The sequence below is a fragment of the Marmota flaviventris genome, chromosome 9 (assembly GCF_047511675.1).
Source record: "Marmota flaviventris isolate mMarFla1 chromosome 9, mMarFla1.hap1, whole genome shotgun sequence".
NCBI classification, from domain to species: domain Eukaryota; kingdom Metazoa; phylum Chordata; class Mammalia; order Rodentia; family Sciuridae; genus Marmota; species Marmota flaviventris.
Genome location: NC_092506.1, coordinates 123,922,198 through 123,941,752, shown reverse-complemented (window position 1 = coordinate 123,941,752; position 19,555 = coordinate 123,922,198). Strand labels below are relative to the sequence as shown.

General features: G+C 32.8%; 1 protein-coding gene across 1 annotated transcript in view; it reads left to right on the top strand.

The window, feature by feature from the left end:
- Window positions 1-2,211: 2,211 nt before the first annotated feature.
- The window catches only part of LOC139707011 (cadherin-18-like), a 146,533-nt gene continuing 129,189 nt past the window's right edge, over window positions 2,212-19,555 (top strand). Inside the window, 1 exon segment of the mRNA XM_071617004.1 lies at window positions 2,212-2,545. Coding sequence (XP_071473105.1) covers window positions 2,212-2,545 — 334 coding nt within the window.

The window sequence follows — 19,555 nt, the reverse complement described above, 5'->3', positions numbered from 1 at the left end:
GGTTTCTAATTATTTATGCATCTTCATAAGGATCTCTGATCATTTTGAGTGCAGTCTAATTGATCCTTAGTCTTAGCTTTCATCTGTTGTTGTGGAGATCAAAATTAGTTGTTTTGATTTTGTTACCTGTGCAGGCTTTCTCATGTGCTTCATAACTTGTGTGTGGGCCCTACCTATTGTAGTTATCTATAGATTTGATTATTGGTATCCCCAGTTTTCTCTCCACCTCTCAAGTTTTCTACCATTACTTCTACTAATAAAAAATGTTCATTTCATTCATTTATTCTTTCATCATTTTTTGTCTTATAAAACTTAATACAAACATGGGCTCCTCCAAAGTCTTTGAAAACCTCTTATTAAACAAATAAGATTATATAACCAATCTTTCCCTTGGCTTCCACCTCTGTGGCAAAGCATATGCTCAAACAGAACTGAACATTTGAGAGAGGATGTGGTGAAGGAGTGGGAATCCTGAGAGTAGATAAATTTGCTGCTTCACATATGGTTATTATCAAAATTATATAAAATTTTAATCAATTGACTACATGCTAATGTAATGGTTTTCCATTAGTGTTACTTGAAAGCTGATAATTTCAAATTTCAATCATGTTAGTTAAAAGTTGAAAAAATTCACTAATAAAACAATCACATTACTTAAACTCTAAAACTAATTAGTATTAAAAACTGACATAGTACTCAATACATATCTCTGTAATATTTTGTTGGAATTTTTCTAAAGTGATTCAATAATATGAATATTTCTAAATTATACTTCACTGATCATATTACAGTCTATGTTCAAATTAGTCATAACTAATAAAAATTATGCTAGCTGGCTTACTAATTATGAAAATATTATTACTGTGTAACTTGTGGAGGATGCAAGCCTGAAAACCCAGAAAGTCTGGAGACTGAGTCTGGAAGACTACAAGTTCCTAGCCAGTATCAACATCTTAGCAAGATTCCTGTATCAAAAATAGAATATGAAGGCTCATAGGCATTTATGGTTTCAATCCCCAATATTGAATAAAATAAAATGATTGATGATTTGTAATGAATTTTCTTTTGGCTGCTTTTTCTTTTACAAAACAAATAATTCTTTTCTTGAATTTTATTTTGTTTTTCTAAATATTCTCTATTTCAACTGACTTTTAAGAGTTCAGACCCTTTAAAATAACCTTGAAAATTTTCACTTCACTATGGCAAGAAAATTGAAGTGCTTTGCGAGTAAGGCTATGTGTTTCAGAATTTCCAATGTTAGAAATGAACAAAAGGTGAGGACTTGAGGTTATGTGACCAGAGAATTTCATCTGAAGATAACTGCTCAGCTCTCTTGGGAAAAACAATTCTTCAAATATGTATTTGAAATTTCAGAAAATACTTCCACTATTCCTGGGTAGAAATATAGTACTGGCACTCCCAGAGGTATTTAACTGAATTTTGATGGTATAAGTTAAAATAGAGTTTTAAGCATGAGTGATATGCAACTCAAAAGCGTTCATAGTTTTAAATAACAAAAAAGACTAATATTATCTTAATATATTGATTATCCTTATTAGAGAAGATCTCTTTACTAAAATTTCTACTTTAAAAATACCAAGTAAGGTATTTTTTATCATTTTAATTCAGTAAGTGATATTTATCCATGTTTTTAAGTTAACTAAATTTAGGATATAGTTACTGGTTCCGTTTAAGACTACTAGCAACCTTTTGAGTTAAATGTTTGCAGTTCTTAAAGAAAAAAAATTACTGCTCATATTTTTACATTCTAAATATAAATATTTATACTAGAAAATATTTCAAATTTGTTTCAACTTATAAAATTAAAGCTCTATGGCAAATTATGGGCCTTTATTGTGAGAATTTTAATAATTGATTCAAATATCAATTCATTCCAAAAACAAAACAAAACAAAATCTGCTTTATTCTTACAAGTATACTAGGTGACAGAAATGTACTAAAAGTGTCTTTTCTCACCTTTATATTAGTAAAATGTTCAGTTAGTGAAAAAACAACATGGGTTATTCTTTTACTCAAACCAGTAAATGAATTGCTTAGAGAAATCATGATAATCATATGAATACCAACTAGACAAAATATGCAAGAAAATGAAAAACAGCCATATGCAAGACACTGTAGAGAAAAAAAAATCTTACAATATGTATCAAATTGTACATGGGAAATTTTCAAAGAAGGAGACCAAAGGTGGGAATGCAATTGCCTGCTAATTTGCCCATGTGTATTTTGCAGCTGCACTCCAATTCTGACAAAGGTGATGGGTCTGTCAAGTACATCCTTACTGGAGAAGGTGCTGGGACTATATTTATCATTGATGATACCACGGGGGATATCCACTCAACCAAAAGCCTAGACAGAGAGCAGAAGACACACTATGTGCTTCATGCCCAGGCTATTGACAGACGGACAAACAAGCCTCTGGAACCTGAATCTGAGTTCATCATCAAAGTGCAAGATATCAACGACAATGCTCCAAAGTTCACAGATGGACCTTACACTGTGACTGTGCCTGAAATGTCAGATATGGGTAAGGAAGACTATTTCTATACTTGAAGAGTTAATCCAAAAATCATCTACAAAAGTCCAGTATTTAATCTCTCTGTGTTTGTGCATGTGTGTTTGTGTGTATCTGTGAATGTAGAACTGTGGAAAAGTTTCAAAATGTTTGAATATTTTTTCTGTTGCATAAAATATTAAAGAATACTGAGTCAATCATATATTAATGAATTAATTTATGAGGATGTAAATATAAGCTATGGTTTGATCTCAAGGAAAAAGTCATAAATTGGTTAACAGCTACAATTCTTGCTTAACTTCTATGGTATTTTGGTTATGCATTTTTTTTCTAATATTAAGCATATACCAACAAATTCAGTACAACATTTTGATTAGAATAAAGACCATGTTGTGTTTCAAATTCATGGCTTCATGTCTTTTAAACTTAAGCTCATGAATAAATTATAATAGCATTAGTAGTAGAGGTAGTCACTACATTAATAAGTAAAAGTTTAAGAGATTCCTAAGCATTTACTTAACATATATTGCAAAATATACAACAATCCTATGAAAAATTTTGAATTTTTAAAATATGCAAACTGGGATAGATTACTTAAGTCACTTCCTCAAATTCAGATATCTAGGAAATAGCCAAGGAGTTATGAATTCCAGTTTTTCCGGAAAGCAAAGACAGTATTGCAGATGGTGTATCATGATTCAGGTTTAGAGTCTCTGATTATCTGGAGCATTCCCATCACTCACAGCTTTTTGTGGTTTAGCCATTTTATTTTTACCTAATAGATGAGTTTTCTAAGGGTAATTAAAATAAATCAGCTATCATAGGGCTTGTGAGTCCTGCCTGACCTACATGAGTCCCTGGGTTAATCCATAGCACTGACAATAAAAGTGGTAGCATCAATAACAAAAACTTAACTAGAATAATAATTTCACACTATCTTTGTAAGACTCTAAGCTTAGATTTAGAATGCATTTTTAATAAAAATTTTAGACATTTAATTTCAATTCACATATATGAACATTATTTTAAATTAAGGATTTTAAAGTCTCTAAATCACTCTATGAATTTGAATATTTACATGAAATTATGTAATGAAACTAAGACTTTCTTCCCTTCCCTACCTTTCAACCTCAGCCCAATTTTGTTCTTTCGAGAGTGCCAAATATGTCCTGTAGCTGTTGGGGGAAGTCAAGAGAAGAGAGAGACTTAGGTCTTCATGTCAGCCAGAGCCTCAGGGAAGAAAGCAATTGCCAACATGGTTCCCTCTGGACCACAGTAGATAGAAAACAGGGATCAGACTCAGCAATCCTGGTGGAAAGTTTCCAAGGAGATTTGAGAGAGAATTAAAAGACTGAACACTACTCACCTAGTGAGTGAGAGTTTGTGTGGAAACCCAAGAACAGAATTTCCTGTGCCCTACCCATAGAGCTCTATGGTACAATGACTTAAGAATACCACTGGTAGGTTAATTCCAGGAGGTGGGCAAGACCTCAAAGAGCAAAGTAACCCTAGGTGGATGCACAAGAGAGAGCTAACAGAACATTCATTAAAGAAAGACTGTTTCAAAAGAAGAGTAAGTAATAAGAACACTACAGACATTTAAGTACAATACAATACATTTTAAGTACTTAACAATACAGATATTTTTTTACCACAAATCATGCATTCTTGTATTTTTTAAATTATTATCTCAGTGTTAAACATAATATTTTGTTTAGTTTGACATAATCATACAAGCATGAAAAATATTTTATTTCAATATAGTCCCCAGTATTTTAACTTTCCCTGTCTTCCTCTACCCCTTATTCCCTCGTTCCTTTATTCAACTCTTCATTCTTCTACTTATTTATAGTGTTTTTTAAATTATTGCATTAAAGATATATGTAAAGGTGAAATTTACTGTGGTATGTTCATATATGTACATAGGATAATTTGGTCAGTTCTATTCTGTGGTTCTTCTCTTTTTCTGACTCTCCACAAACCCTTCCTCTACTCTTCAGGGACCCTCACTGACCTGACACATGTGCATTCACGCGAGCGTGCACACAGACACACACACACACACACACACACAGATTTCCCTTTATTTTGTTCCAGCTTCCAAACTCGAGAGAAAACATTTGATTCTTGATTTTCTCAGTCTAGTTTGTTTCATTTAGCAGGAAATTCTTCAGTTCCACCCATTCACATACAAATACCATGATTGCATTCTTCTTTACAGCTGACTAAAACTCCATTGTGTACACATACCACATTTTTAAATCTATCCTTCTGTTGATAAATATCTGGTCTGGTTCTGTAATGTAGCTCTTGTGAATTGTACTGATTCAAAGCATCACTGTAGCTATATTTTAAATAAATAAATAATAAAACAACAACAACAAAAAAGTATATAAGCACTGAAAACATGAATGGTCACCAATTAGACCAAAATATCTTCTTGTTTTTTTTTTTTTTAATATATCACACTAAAAGAAGTAGCTAAAGAAGCATCAAAAAGCAAGATATTTTTTTTAAAAAATCCATATTTTCTACTATGGAAAGCCCACAATTTTCAATTTGCAATTGTGGGAAGAAGAAGGAAGACTTAGAGAGTGTGTTTATTCAACCTATCATGTTAGCAGCACAGGTTCCCAGAAAACAAAGAACAGATGCATAATGCAGAAGAGGAAAATAAAATTTCATTTTGGGGTGCAAAATACTCTGATTTAGAAGTCAAATAGAATTTCTGAGTTCAAGGAAGGATATATAGAATAAGGATCAACTTTAGATAAACCTTGGCAAAGTTTCTAAAGACTAAGGATAAAGAGAAAACTCCATAGACTTTTGAAATTTTTGAAATTGTCATTTAAGAAAAAAACACATTCACATTATATATATTGTTTGAAATATTGGAATTTGGTAGATAATTGAATCTCATGTATAGTCTACAAAGGAAAAAATGAAAACTTAAATCCTTTGTTCATTCAAAATGTGATACATCTGTGAGGGAAAAAAAATCCTGGAAGGGGATCCTTGAAAGTTCAGTCATCCTCTCCCTGACAGAAAATCATAGAAGAGTTGGAAATGACAACAGTTGAAATGAATCAGAACATGGATTTAGAAGAAGACTAAAGTTATCTGCAATGAGCCCTGAAATAGCTTTAAAGTTATATAATCAAAACATTAAATGCAAAATGGCACTGTTAAGAATGCAAAAGTATACAATATTGTCTAACTAACAATCATGAAGCCTACAGGAATTATTGCAGCAAAGGCTGTGGATTTGGAGGAAAAAAAATTCACAACATTTTAACATCTTCATTTAGTACTTGGGGAGGAAGGTGAGAATGGGGAACAGCTAATATACTTGGACAAGTATGGTTGAAGATGAGGAATTTAATATCTAAAAGCTGTAGAGAAAAAGGATAATACAAAATAAGTTTTAAATGTCCCCTACTGTGGTTCCAGGCAAAATTAAATTACTTGAGAAATTTTATGGCAAGTCCTAGACTGAATATTGGAAATTATTTTTCATTAGTATATTCGAGTGTGTGAACAAGCTTATTATTGAGGAAAATCAAACACATAAACATTATCATAACATATTATAATGAACTTTGTAATATGAAGTCTAGAAGGTTATGTGCCAGTCAGTGGAGGAAGAATTTTACTTCATGTCACATGCTTCAGATTGAAAACTCTTATATTAACTGATTTTGGATACTGAAAGTGATTAATATTATAGAATTGGGATCAGCAATGGCAAGAGAGGGATACCTGGACTGCTGTCTGATTTTGTAAGGTTTTACTGAGGTGTAGCTTCACTTGTTTATTCCAGTGTTGCCTGTGGTAGTTGGGGTATGCAGGGGCAGATCTGAAGAGCTTGGAGGAAGGAGGCCTTCAAGAAATATGTCTTAAAAAGCCTGAAATATTCAGTACATTATTTTTGTAGGAAACAAATGCTTACCAGTTTCCTTGGTAAGAGATTGCAGGGCCAAGACACGAGGCAGGGGAACAGCTAGAGGACAGTGTCATAATTCTGTCAGACAAGAGTCTGCTTGATGTAGGTGGGTCAGTGTTGGCCAGCTGTAGTTCCCAGGAAAGATATTGCTTTCCTTACAAACGGTACAGCTAGCACATGTATTTTACCAGTTACCATTCCCGTTTCTTCCTGCCTGTAGTGTGGTTATGTAGTATGGAAGCATAGTACCTAAATGAAATTCAGTAGGAAGCTTGTAAGAACAGTATAATACACTGGTAAAACAAGTCCAAATAAATAAATAAATTCCTGAAAATTAATACTGTCATAGGACTGAATCTTTGGTCTTCTGCCAATCCTAAGACGTTTCTTAGAAGAAAAATATGTCTTTTTGTTTTTTGGCTGGACTTTCAATACATACAGCTAAGTTGAATCTAAGTTCTGAGGTAGACACCCTAATGAAATAATTAAATTTAATACCGAATCCTAAAGAATAGTGAGGAAGTTTTCATCTTCAGATAAGAAATAGTGTCCTAATTTTCCCTTACATGACTTGATTTGTTAATGATATGAGATCCTTGTTCCTGTTCCTTTCTGCTAACCCACTGTGAATTTATGAGGTCAAATGATTTTCCTCTGGCAACAATTTTCCCTTCTGCCTGATATGTGATTTCCAGCTGATCTCAGATGGCTATATCTTGCTTGCCATCTACTAAAAAATTAATTGTACACATATTAGCTATGATCAACGAATATAAGGTGATTAGGCATTTTGAATGTAGTTCTGCCAAATACCCAGAATTGATCACCACAAAGCTACCAGTAATTTTGCCAGTCTGTGACTACAAGTCACCATAGCAACTATCAGTATACTTACCACAGATACTACCAGGAACACTTGTTGAAAATTGCTCTGTGTCAGTCATTACATGCCATTTGCAATAAATTCATGCTCATGTAATCATCACCATTGTGATGTCAGCACTACTATATCTTCTTTTTACAAAGGATGAAAGTGCAACATAGAATTAAGGAATTTTCCCCAAACTACAACATTAGTAAGGTGTACAACTTTTAACATAGATGTAATCTTAGTTTTTGATTTACTATATTTTATATGGTGAACTAAATTAAACCAGATTCAAGGTATTTGTGGAATGATTATTTAAAATTCCAAAATTTGCAATAACAGCAATGAAAAACAGTGTCTGTGCCAGAATGTAACCAATTTACATTCTGAGCCAGAAGGGTCTTTTAACTCATTAGAACCGATTTATATTATTATGATGTTCCTTTTGTTTAAGAGGTGCATTTTTGGGAATTACTTTATATCAAAAATATGAAAATTCAAACCAAGTAGCCAGAGAGTGAGAGAATAGGTAATTCATTTACAATAAAATCACTTTAAAGTTCAATATGGACTTGATTTTGAAAAAAAAAAAAAAAAAGAAAAATCTGACAGCATTAAATATGTATACAGCAGAAACCTGTGTATAAAGAAAATGGACAGGTTTGAGGTGGGTGTAAGGAACAAAATCTGAAGGGACATGAAAATGCAGATGGTGTGGGCAATAATGTAAATGGAATTCTCAAGGGCCACTTTCAGGAGTAAAAGAGGTCGCATTACCTGAGATACAGAGTGGTGTTCAGATGGAGAACCAGGTGTGGTCATAATGTTGGAAATTGTAAAATAGCACATTATCCCCATACTAAAGACAAAGAAAATGGTAAATAAATCTATCATAAAACTGGAAACATTCAATGATACCCCCATCCAAAAAGAATTAAGACATTAATACAAATGAATAATCATTTGAAAATACAGACATCAATCATGCTAAACTTAATTTAAAAATAAATGAAATATTTATAAAATCCTTTATAAACATTAAAGTACTTTTTATCACATATTTTTTTACAAAAATAAATTAGCAATAAATTACCCTATGATTAAATAAAAATGCAAGAATCACATCAGCAGGATATTAAAAAAAGTTAATTATACAAAAATCTTATATTTCAATAGTAATTGAAATAACAAAAAAATGCCAGTATGCAATAGTTGTTACTTTGCAGAGACATTAGAGGAAAAATAAATTGCCATATTTTTAGAGTAATTTGGCAATATCTATGTAAATTTTTAAAACATTTTTTGCTAAAAATATTATTGAAAAAATATAAGTGTGTGTTTATACATTCACATGATTATGCAAAGATGCATGGGAAATTATGACATTGCAATGTTGTTTATAATTATGAAATGGAGGCAGATGGATAGATACATGGATAGATATAAAGCTTTTGAAAGAATGTGTTCAAGCAAATGCTGAATTCTATGTAGAGTTAAGGTGAATGTGTTAAAAAAATGTGTTTAAATGGAAAGATCTGTATTGTGTGAGTGAGAAAAAATGTTTTCAAAAATCCATGTTAAATAGTCTATGATTTTTTTAGGGAACATGACTATGTTGCAGAACAATCGTGCAGATGCACATAAAATATCTAAGGGAAAGAATGCACACACATACATATTGTTGTATGCAGATACTTCTAAAATATGGCTTCTGGTATAACCTGCTAAAAAATAAATGTGTTAAAATTACCTCATCCACAATAGCCTCAATAAAATAAAATAAAATAATTGGGAATCTACCTAACAGAAATCATAAAAAAACTTCTACAATGGAAACTCCACAATACTAAATAAAGAGATATAAAAAGACTTTAGAAAATGGAACAATCTTCCACACTCCTGGATAAGCAGAATTAACATTGTCCAAATGGCCATACTACCAAAAGAATTGTACAGATTTAATGCAATACTTATTAAAATCCAAATGACAATCTTCATAGAATTAGAAAAAGTAATCATGAAATTCTTTGAAAAAAAATCAGAGACCCAGAATAGCCAAACAATCCTTAGCAATATAAGAGGAGCAGGAGTTATCATAATACCAGAAAATAAATTATACTACAGATCCATAGTAACAAAACGGCATGGTATTGGCACCAAAACAGACACAAGGGCCAAAGGGTACACAATAGGATACACGGAGATGAATCTACATAAATACAGTTATTTCATACTAAACAAAGACACCAAAAATATACAATGGAGAAAAGATAGCCTGTTCAACAAATGGTGCTGAGAAAACTGGAAATCCATATGTAACAAAATGAAACTAAACTCCTATCACCCACCCTGCACAAAACTCAACTCAAAATTGATCAAAGACTTAAGTACTAGAGCAGAGACACTGTGCCTAGTAGAAGAAAAATTAGGCCCCAATATTTACCATATCAGTTAAGAAATAATTTCCTTAACAAGACACTTAAAGCACAAGAAGTAAAATCAAGAATCATTTAATGGGGTGGAATCAAACTAAAAAGTTTCTTCACAACAAAGGAAACAATCAATAACATGAAGATAGAGCCTACAGAATGGAAGAAAATTTTACCACATGCTCCTCAGATAGAGCACTAATCTCCAGGATAGACAAATAACTCAAAAAACTTAACATCAAAAACAAACAAAAAAACAAACCAAAAGCAAAACAAAAAATAACTCAATCAATAAATGGGCTAAGGAACTGGACGCTTCACAGAAGAAAAAATACAATTGATGTCAAATATATGAAAAGAAATATTCAACATCTCTAGCAATTAGAGAAATGCAAATCAAAACTACTCTAAATAGATTTCCTCTCATTCCAGTCTGAATCACAATTATCAAGGATACAAGCAACAATAAATACTGGTGAGGATGTGAGAAAGTTCATACATTGCTGGTGGGAATGCATTTGGTGCAGCCATTAAGGTAAGCAGTATGGAGATTCCTCAATAAACTTGGAATGGAACCACAATTTGATCCAGTTATCCCATTCCTTGATTTACACCAAAAGGACTTAAATCAGCATACTACAGTGTGCATATGCAGCCTCATTAATGTTTATAGTGGCTCAATTCACAATACCAAAACTATGGAACCCAACCTAGATGCTTTACAACAGATGAAACAATAAAAACATACAATAGATATACACAATAAAATATTACTCATCCTTAAAGAAGAATAAAATTATAGCATTTGCCAGTAAATGGATGGAGCCGAAGAATATTTTGCTAAGCTTGTAAGCCAATACCAAAGAACCAAAGGCTCAATGTTATGGTTTTTTTGTTTGTTTGTTTGTTTGTTTCTGATATGTGGATAACAATTCACAACTAGAGCAGTTTGGGGATGGGACTAGGGAAAACAAAGGAACTTTGGATTAGGGAGAGGGGAGTGAAGGGAAAGGAGGGTAACTGGAGGTAGGAAGGACTTCAGAATAAATTGGACATATTTGATTGCATGGCTGGTGTACCACCAGAAGAATGTATGATGTGTTAAAATGCATTCTACTGTCATGTGTATCTAAGTAGAACAAATAAAAAAAAAAAAAAAAACTTAAAAATTGAGAAAAGGATAATAAAACCACACCAGTTTAGAAGAAGAAAATTAAATAAATGTGTTCTCTTTATTGATGATTACATACTTACATTTATTTAAAATGATAATAGAGAGTAAAATCTAGGGGCTAGGATTGTGGCTCAGCGGTAGAGCTCGTCTAGCACATGTGAGGCCCTGGGTTCAATCCTCAGCACCACATAAAAATAAAATAAAAATATTGCATCCAACTACAACTGAAAGATAAATATTTTCTTAAATTAAAATCTAAATTCACAAAAACAAAAATTACTGATAATATTAAATATTTTTATGGTGTATTTTTTAAACTTTATCTATTTATGTATTCTAATTAGGTATATATGACAGCAGAATGCATTTTGATTCATTGTACACAATTGCAGCACAGCTTTTCATTTCTCTGGCTGTACCTGATGTAGTGTCACACTATATGTGTGGTCATACATGTACCTAGTGTAATGATGTCCATCTTATTCCACCATGTTTCTTACCCTCATGCCTCTTCTCCTTCTCTCCTTCCCTTAGAGAATAATATTAAATCTTAACTTAAAGATATGCTATTTTCTTACCAAAAAAAACATCTTAAAATAAGGTAGGTAGATGATACCAATTTTTTTCTACATTGGGTTCATAATAATATTATCATTTTTACGCTATACTCATTGAGTTTTAAATCATCCAAAAGAGAAGGAACCCATTACATATTCTGAGAACTATGATAATAGTACTGATACAATAAGAAATTAAAAAATCCAATGTCTTTAAGGAAATAACAGATATAAATAGACAATTTCAATTTGGTGCTTGATAAGCACAAAAATGAAGGACCCATAGATTTGCTCATAAAACTAACTTGTGGATTAGAGAAGACAAATTCAATGAATTAGTCATAATTCATAGGATGTCTGTCGGTTAGAAAAAGGGAAAAATAAGTGGATTTTTTGTATAAAGATTGCAATAGTGAAAACTAGTTTGTTTTTCCTGTGAGTAATAGCCCAGTTAGGAGTGTGTATATGTAGTGTATGTATGTGTGTGTTAAGGGGAAATATAAAAGATCATGTAAATGATGAATTGTTCTGTTGATGTGAGTTTGCAAAATATGCTGTGAGACTACAGAGGAGGTAATGCCACAAGTTTCTTGGGTGTAAGATATTTTGTTTATTGCATATCAGTAGTCCTACATAATTGTCAGAGTCACTCAAAGCATTTGAAGTGTGCCATATTTCCAGAACTAAATATAGATATGTTTCTCATGAGTGGGTAATTATCACCGAAGTGTGTGGCATTCTGGAAGTTTAACAAAGAAAGTTGCAAAAGTGCCTCTTGAAGCATTTTTTCATGTCAGGAATTTATCTCCTTCATTTAAATAGTATAATTTATCTCCTTCATTTAAATAGTATAATTTTAACTATTATCTAGGGAATCATATTCCCTGAAAGAAAGGTTTTTGAACTTGCCACTGTTGGAATTTTGAACTAGATAGTTCTTTGTTGTGGGGAACCGCCTTGGGCATTGCAAGATGTTTAGCAGTACCCCTGGCCTCTCTCCAATAGGTGCCAAGAGCATTTCTCTTCCTACCAAGAAGCTGAGATGACTCCTGTCATTGCTAAATGCCCTTGAGGGGGCAAAATTGCTTTGAATTGAGAATCATTTTCCTGGGAATCATATAAGATAAAGAAATGAAAATAAAAATTAAAGTAGAAACACAAATTAGAGAATATATTTGTTACAATTATGGTATTTTCCAAAAAAAACAAAAATCCAAAATGTTAGAATGGTTATGCCATATTTTTGATGACCCAAAGATATTTTATTTGGCTAGGTAAGCAATTTTGGAGTGCAAATATCAATTGCCATATTCAAATGCAGAATAGCATGAAAAACTGAAGAAACCATTAGATAAAATAGTTAATTGTTTCCTACAGAAAGAAGAGTAATGGTTTGGTTACTTTAGAGTCATGATAGCTCTCAGTTTTAAAGTAAATTCTGAGTGTTTTATAGCTCTCATTTGGAAATGCATGTGTAAGTTAAGCTAGTGATTGTTTTTGTGCTGTTGTTGCTGTGTGTGCGGGTGCATGTATGTGTGTGTGTAACATATAAATCATTATCAATTTAAACAGAGTCAACATATGTGAAACCCATGCCATTATAATATCACTGAGAGCAAAAGTAACATGAATAGGCCAATAAGAGACTTTTGTTTTATCAAAGCAATTTTAGCATTTTTCCCTTCCTTCTTTTCTGTAATATGGAGGACATTATCGTACCTGAGTTGGTATTTGTCTTAGTCTATCTCTTTTGCTCTAACAAAATGCCTGAGACTGGGCATTTAAATAGTAGAGCTCACATTTTTGCAGTTTGAAAGTCCAAGTTCAGGTGCCCCATCTGTCTGGTCTCTGATAAGAGCCTTGTGAGGAATGATATCAAAGGGATGGAGAACATGAGGAGTGATAAGGTGAGAAGGAAAGCCATTGAGGTTCAAGAATCAGACTCTTATTATAATAACCCACTATTGAGGGAATTATCAAAGGCCCCATAAGAACCACCTAAACTCCATCTGGATGTGGTTCCCCCAGTAACCTAGGTATCTCCTCCAAGTTCCATTCCTTAAAGGTTCTACCACCTCTCAAAATCATTGAATTGTGGACCAAACTTCAGCATATGAACCTTGGGGGATAAACTCAAGCCATATCTAAGCGGTAAGAGTGACACAATTATCTTTACACCTTTGAATTATTCTTTGGAATATATCTTCAATTTTTCTTTAATGAATTTATCAAGTTTTGAATAAAATCCAAGTCATTTTCTGTAATTTTATTAAATATCAAGTTTTCATAATTGAGACTTGAATATAAGTTAAAGCTGTTATTTATCATAGCAGAAAGAGAAAATCAACCATGAGATTCAATTTTACCTGCTTTTTGAGTCAGAAATCAACAGAAAGTATGCCATTTTAGAAGTGAAATCGGGATGAATGAAACAGTATTTTAAAATGAAATTACCATTTTCACACAGAAAAGGTATCATAGGCAATTGAGATATTCAATAATATTGCCAAGACATATATTATTATCCATAAAATACTCTGATAAGGATGTTTGTTTCAATTGTATCAATAAATCCATTTTTCTAGAAAACAATCGGAATTATTTTTTTCTTTATTTTTATAGAAATATACTCCAATCTCTGCAATATAGTATTGTTGTAACTGCAAATCAGGAGTCTTGAGTATGAACTAAAATTTGGTTGTAATTCATCCACTGTAAATTTTTGTATAATATGCTTTATATCCAAATATTGTTTTAAAGAAAATCATAATAGATCACACTACAATTCAACTAAAAATAAACTTCACATCTTTTTCCAACTAACATTTATTCATGTAAATGTATAAATCTACATATTCTGAACATCGATAAAACATATTTCCTTAATCATCATTTAAAATATTTAACAGATTATAGCAGAATAGAAAGAATTATTTATTTTAGGGTAAAGAGAATGAAATATATTTTACCTTATGTGAAATATGAGTAGGAAATTTATAAACTTTAGTTTCAATGGAACTCTTGAAGTGTTGAAAGTGAAGAAAGCATGGAGTTTTGCTCTATGACCCTTAGAATGCCACAGTCCCTTGTCCTTGGAGATGTACTGGAACACCTGTGATGTTTTTCATGTCCTCATTTTCCCCCTAGGGTCTCTAAAGCCCCAGGATTCCTCCCCTTGCAGCTGGTTCTGTGTTGCAGGGCAACAGAAAGAGACTCCAACTGTGCTGACTTCTTGCACTGCTGATTGGGGAACTGATTTAGTTTTGCCCAATCGCCTTGGGAGCTTCACAGGAGACATGTGCCAGGATTCTAGTAACTATTTAAAAGTCATTGCTCTGAGGCAGAATCTTCCGAATGAGATCATTTCAGTAACGTGAGGCTGGCACTACAGTTCTATATGGTACATGAATGTGCAAATGGGGGACACATTGGATAACTGAGGAATCAAAACGGAGCAAAAAATTCCAGATTTTCAGAACTTTCCTTCTAACAACTTTTCTTCAGTATCAGCTTTTGTTTTGAAACAAAGTGAGCCTTGACTTGCTGGCCCCAAACAATATTCACTTTCTTTGCTTATGATTCTGTGGGATGAGCTGCTGTTCTGCTGGGTCACACATGATTGAGTTGTAATTATCTGGTGGCTCTAACAGATGCCTCACTCACATGCAGTGCTGGGTGCAGCCAGCTGTTTTGTCTGATGTCTCAGGTGAGTGGCTGCTGTGTCTTATCCTCCTTATCACCATCTGTAGGAGGAGAGGCTGTGATGCTTCTCAGGCATGTTTAGGGCAGCATCTTAAGAGGGTGAGAGCAGAAGCTTCAAGGATTTTGAGGGCTCTCCAGAGCTCTCTTGCTTCCATTTTCCTCTGATTATTACCTCAGTTGATGCAAGAAGTTTTGTAGATATGAAAGAAATCCATGGTGTCCCTCTCCACTTATAGTTAGACATGGATAAATGATTTTCCAGAAATATAATCCCTTAAATTTTGGAAAGTCATTTCTATTAGATGTCTGGTTAAAAATTTTAAGCTTGCTCCATTAGGGAAAGTGTCTTTTTATTTTACTATAGGTGATTAAATTTATTGTTGTAAATGTAGGCATCAAATCTACCAAGCAAGATTTTCACTTTAGTTAAACAGTGATGTGACTCACTAGATTGAATTTATGCTACAGTTGATTTATTTTAGATTTTCACTTATTTTTTTTTTATCCAGACATGGTATTCCCTAGTAAAACTGACAAATTTATGATAAACAGATAAATTCTTCTGTATACTAATGACAATTTTAAAAATATGAAATAGTCAAAATAAGAATTACATGTGTATAACCCTTGTTGTGGGCAATTGAAACACACAAGCAAACAACACATGCACATACACAAAGTAATAAGATAGTTTTGGCAATTTTAAGAGAAAGTTCTGTGCAAGTAATTATAATAAATTAATAAGTGAAATTTCCATAGTAGTCCGTGGAACTTCTTGATCTATAACTTCACTTTGGAGCTTAACACTTCTCTTAATAGAAAGAAATTTTTTAAATAAGTGTATCTTAAACTTCTTACAGAAAGTGATCCTTTTTTATTGGTACATTATGATTTTACATACAAGGGTGGGATTCATTATGTCATATTCATACCTCCATATCCCATAAATTGTTCAGTGGGGATGCACAATGGAATGAAATATACAAAATTATGCTAAGTCCATGTACAAATACAGCACAGTGAACCCCACTTATGTATAGAATGATAATGTAATAATAAGTAATAAGAGCAGAGCGGAAATGGGAAGAGTTGAGCAAGTGGCTTAGGGGTGGGAGGACAACAGGGGAAGGGAAGGCACCTGGAAAGACATTGAGCAAGGGATCCTAACACATCTGGGTTTTACTGCTTTAGCAATTACCAGGTTGAATGATAATATCACTTTGAATTTTACTGATATCTTACCAGACTATAAGTCCCATAAATATGTTTTTAACTCAGTCTTGTGTACTTAACAAAAGACCCCAAAGAAAATAAATAGTAAATGAACAAAATATCAATATAAGGCATTCTACATATACTTTCTACAGAGACAAAGTGGCATTACTCAATGTGATACTATAGCTTAATATTATAAATCTATAGACACTATTTTCTTAATAAAATCCACTTTTATTATTCATCAAAACTTATTGGGTTTACATATAATTTTATGAAAAATATTTTTGTTATCTATCCCTTTCCTCCATCCTTCTTTTCCTCTGTCCTTCTTGTTCTTTCCCTCCTTCCCATGAGAACTAATCAAACTCCTCATAATCGACCCTTTCCATTACCAAATTATCACCAAAAAATATTAATCAGTTTTGTTATTGCCACTGTATAATGTAATAATGGCATATACATTCCGATCATTATGAAATTTGTAAATTTATTAAACATTATGAAATTTACTTGGAAAAGATATTATACAGGAAATGAAATCACATATTCGGTCACATCCTTCTTAAATTTCATGATAAAATCCAGCTCATAAAGAAACTCTAAACTTACCTTTAAAGAATTGATTTGCAATTCTTTTTCGAATATCTAATTTCTTTTTTAAGATACCATATTGGACGTTTCCCTCCATTTTCCAGGTGTCAGTGATCAGATATGGAGAGAAAGCTCAGCATCAGACACAGGAGGAGGCCCAGCATTTAGGCATGGGGTGAAGGCACAGAGATCTGTACACAGGAAATGGTAATCACGGCCTCCAGGTATAAAGCAAATTCACAACAGAGCTGCAGAGGGAGGCACAGCACCCAGGTGTAGAGCAAGGCACCCTGATCAGATGTAAAGTGGAAACCTTGCATTCAGGTGGCTGGAGGGTGTAGTGGTTAGGGACATAAGGAAGGTAACCTGATCAGTGTAAAGAGAAGGTACAACAATCAGGAATGGGATACATGACTAGGGATCAGGAAGAGTGGTGTGTGACAAGAGAGAAGAGGCCATATGACAAGAGAGAAGACTCAGTGCAGGACTGTCAGAGACATCTCACATCCTGCTGCCATCTTCCAGGTGTCTTTTTTTCTCCCTGGTTTTCAATAGTTACCCATTGGTTGTCTGTGCTGAATGATATCTGCCTTAATTGCAGGTGTTCTTGAGATCCACCAAGTTTCTCTTGTTGAAATGTCATTTTGCACTTTGGAAAATGGAAAGCATTTTCTTCCTCTTATACTTGAAAAGGAGAGAACTCTGTAACCTCTATTTAGATCTTTCTTGAGTGCACAAGCTAAATGGGTGCTTTAAAAATTGCACTGCTGTGACACAATGTAACATCATGTAATATTGTAGAAGTTGTGTTTCTTCAAAAAGGTGGCACTTAAAAGTTTATAATATTATTGCATATAAATAGCTATTTATAAACACACACATAAGCAACTGTGATGACTGTTTTGTATGCAATGGTTTGTGGTAATTTGTAATGTAGCAACAGAAAATTAACACAACCAACTAGAAAAATCTAAACATGCATGAATAGGCAGTGTGGAATAGTATGTTTCTTACATATTATACAAGGGTGTGTGTGTGTGTGTGTGTGTGTGTGTGTGTGTGTGAAATAGTTATGAAATATCTATTGATTTGTGTTTGAAATTCAGTAATTTTCTAGAATGATTCTCTGAAGTGATCTTTCTGTATAATTTTTCTCCCTGTGGGATACAGTACATAATCTTAAAATTTATATTCAAGTTCCCTTTATCACTATATTTTTAATTCTTGAGTTGTACCTCTCTATAATTTCAGGTCTTTTGATCAAGGAGAGTAATCCTTTGCATACTTAAGTTGTTCACTTACTCTTCACAGTTATCATATACACTTAAATCTTGAGTATTTATTTCTTTGTTAAATTCTCTCAATATTATTCTTGAATTAAATTACTTAAAATATAAAGCTTATATTCGCATAGTTGTCATGGAAATATTCATAACAAATTGATAAGCTTTTAAAAGATGTGTATTGTTTATTTATAGTCTATACATAATTATATTATAGACCTTTGAGTGAACAGATAGAGGTTCTTGAAAAATACACAAGGAACTGTTAAAGTTTAGTTTTCTGATGGGAAATAGAACTGGAGTTATATTTATTTTTTTCACCAAGCACACACTTTATTTCTCTAATTTGAATTATCTAGTATGATCAATATCACTAACACAAGAACATTGAATGGGAATTTTCCCCTATTGTCCTTTAGCAGTGAGATATATGAGCCTTTGTCTTGGAACTAATTTATAACTGAACTTACACTCTGACTCTGTGTGATTAAAGCACCTACAGAGACTTAAATTAACAAGACATGCAGAAGTTAGTGACTCCAACAACATTTTATGAAATCTATTACATCAAGTTTAATTACCTGGCCATTGTCCAACCATATGTATTTATAATGCCAATCCAGAGATCCTGTAGGACTCTACTGTCTATAGTTTGATTTACTAAATTAGATGCTTTTCAAACACTCACCTGGATGTGCTGAACCAGAGTAGCATCCATGTGATATTCTCACATTCACAGTATTTTAAAAGATATAGATCATACAGTAAATAATTTGACCTCAGGTTAAAATTAGTCTTCATGCTTCTCAAGACAGTGAATGAGAAAAAAAAAATCACAGGGAGGTAAAGCAGTGAATCAGAATCACAAACATAAAATGTTTTTATAAGTTTATATGTAAAGGCCATTATCTCAAAACTTTTCCATATAATATTCTCAACTCCAAGTGTGGCTGTCAATGAACTACTACAACAACTTTGAGGAAATGTTGGCCAGTGGAGCTCAGTAGCCCTCATCACTAAGGGAGGACAGCTGGCACCAAAGCCACACCAGTCCAGTGGTAGAGTGTGGTGTGAATTAAAAAAAGAAAGTGTTTATTGTTAAAATCCAAAAGACCACTTAAATATATCTTTCTGATATAACTCCCCTTGACATGTCAAAGAGGATATTAAAAAAAAAGAAACCACAAATATTTTTAAAAAAAGAAATGAGAATAATAACATTGGACACCAACAGTGGCCAAAACATTCTGAGAATTC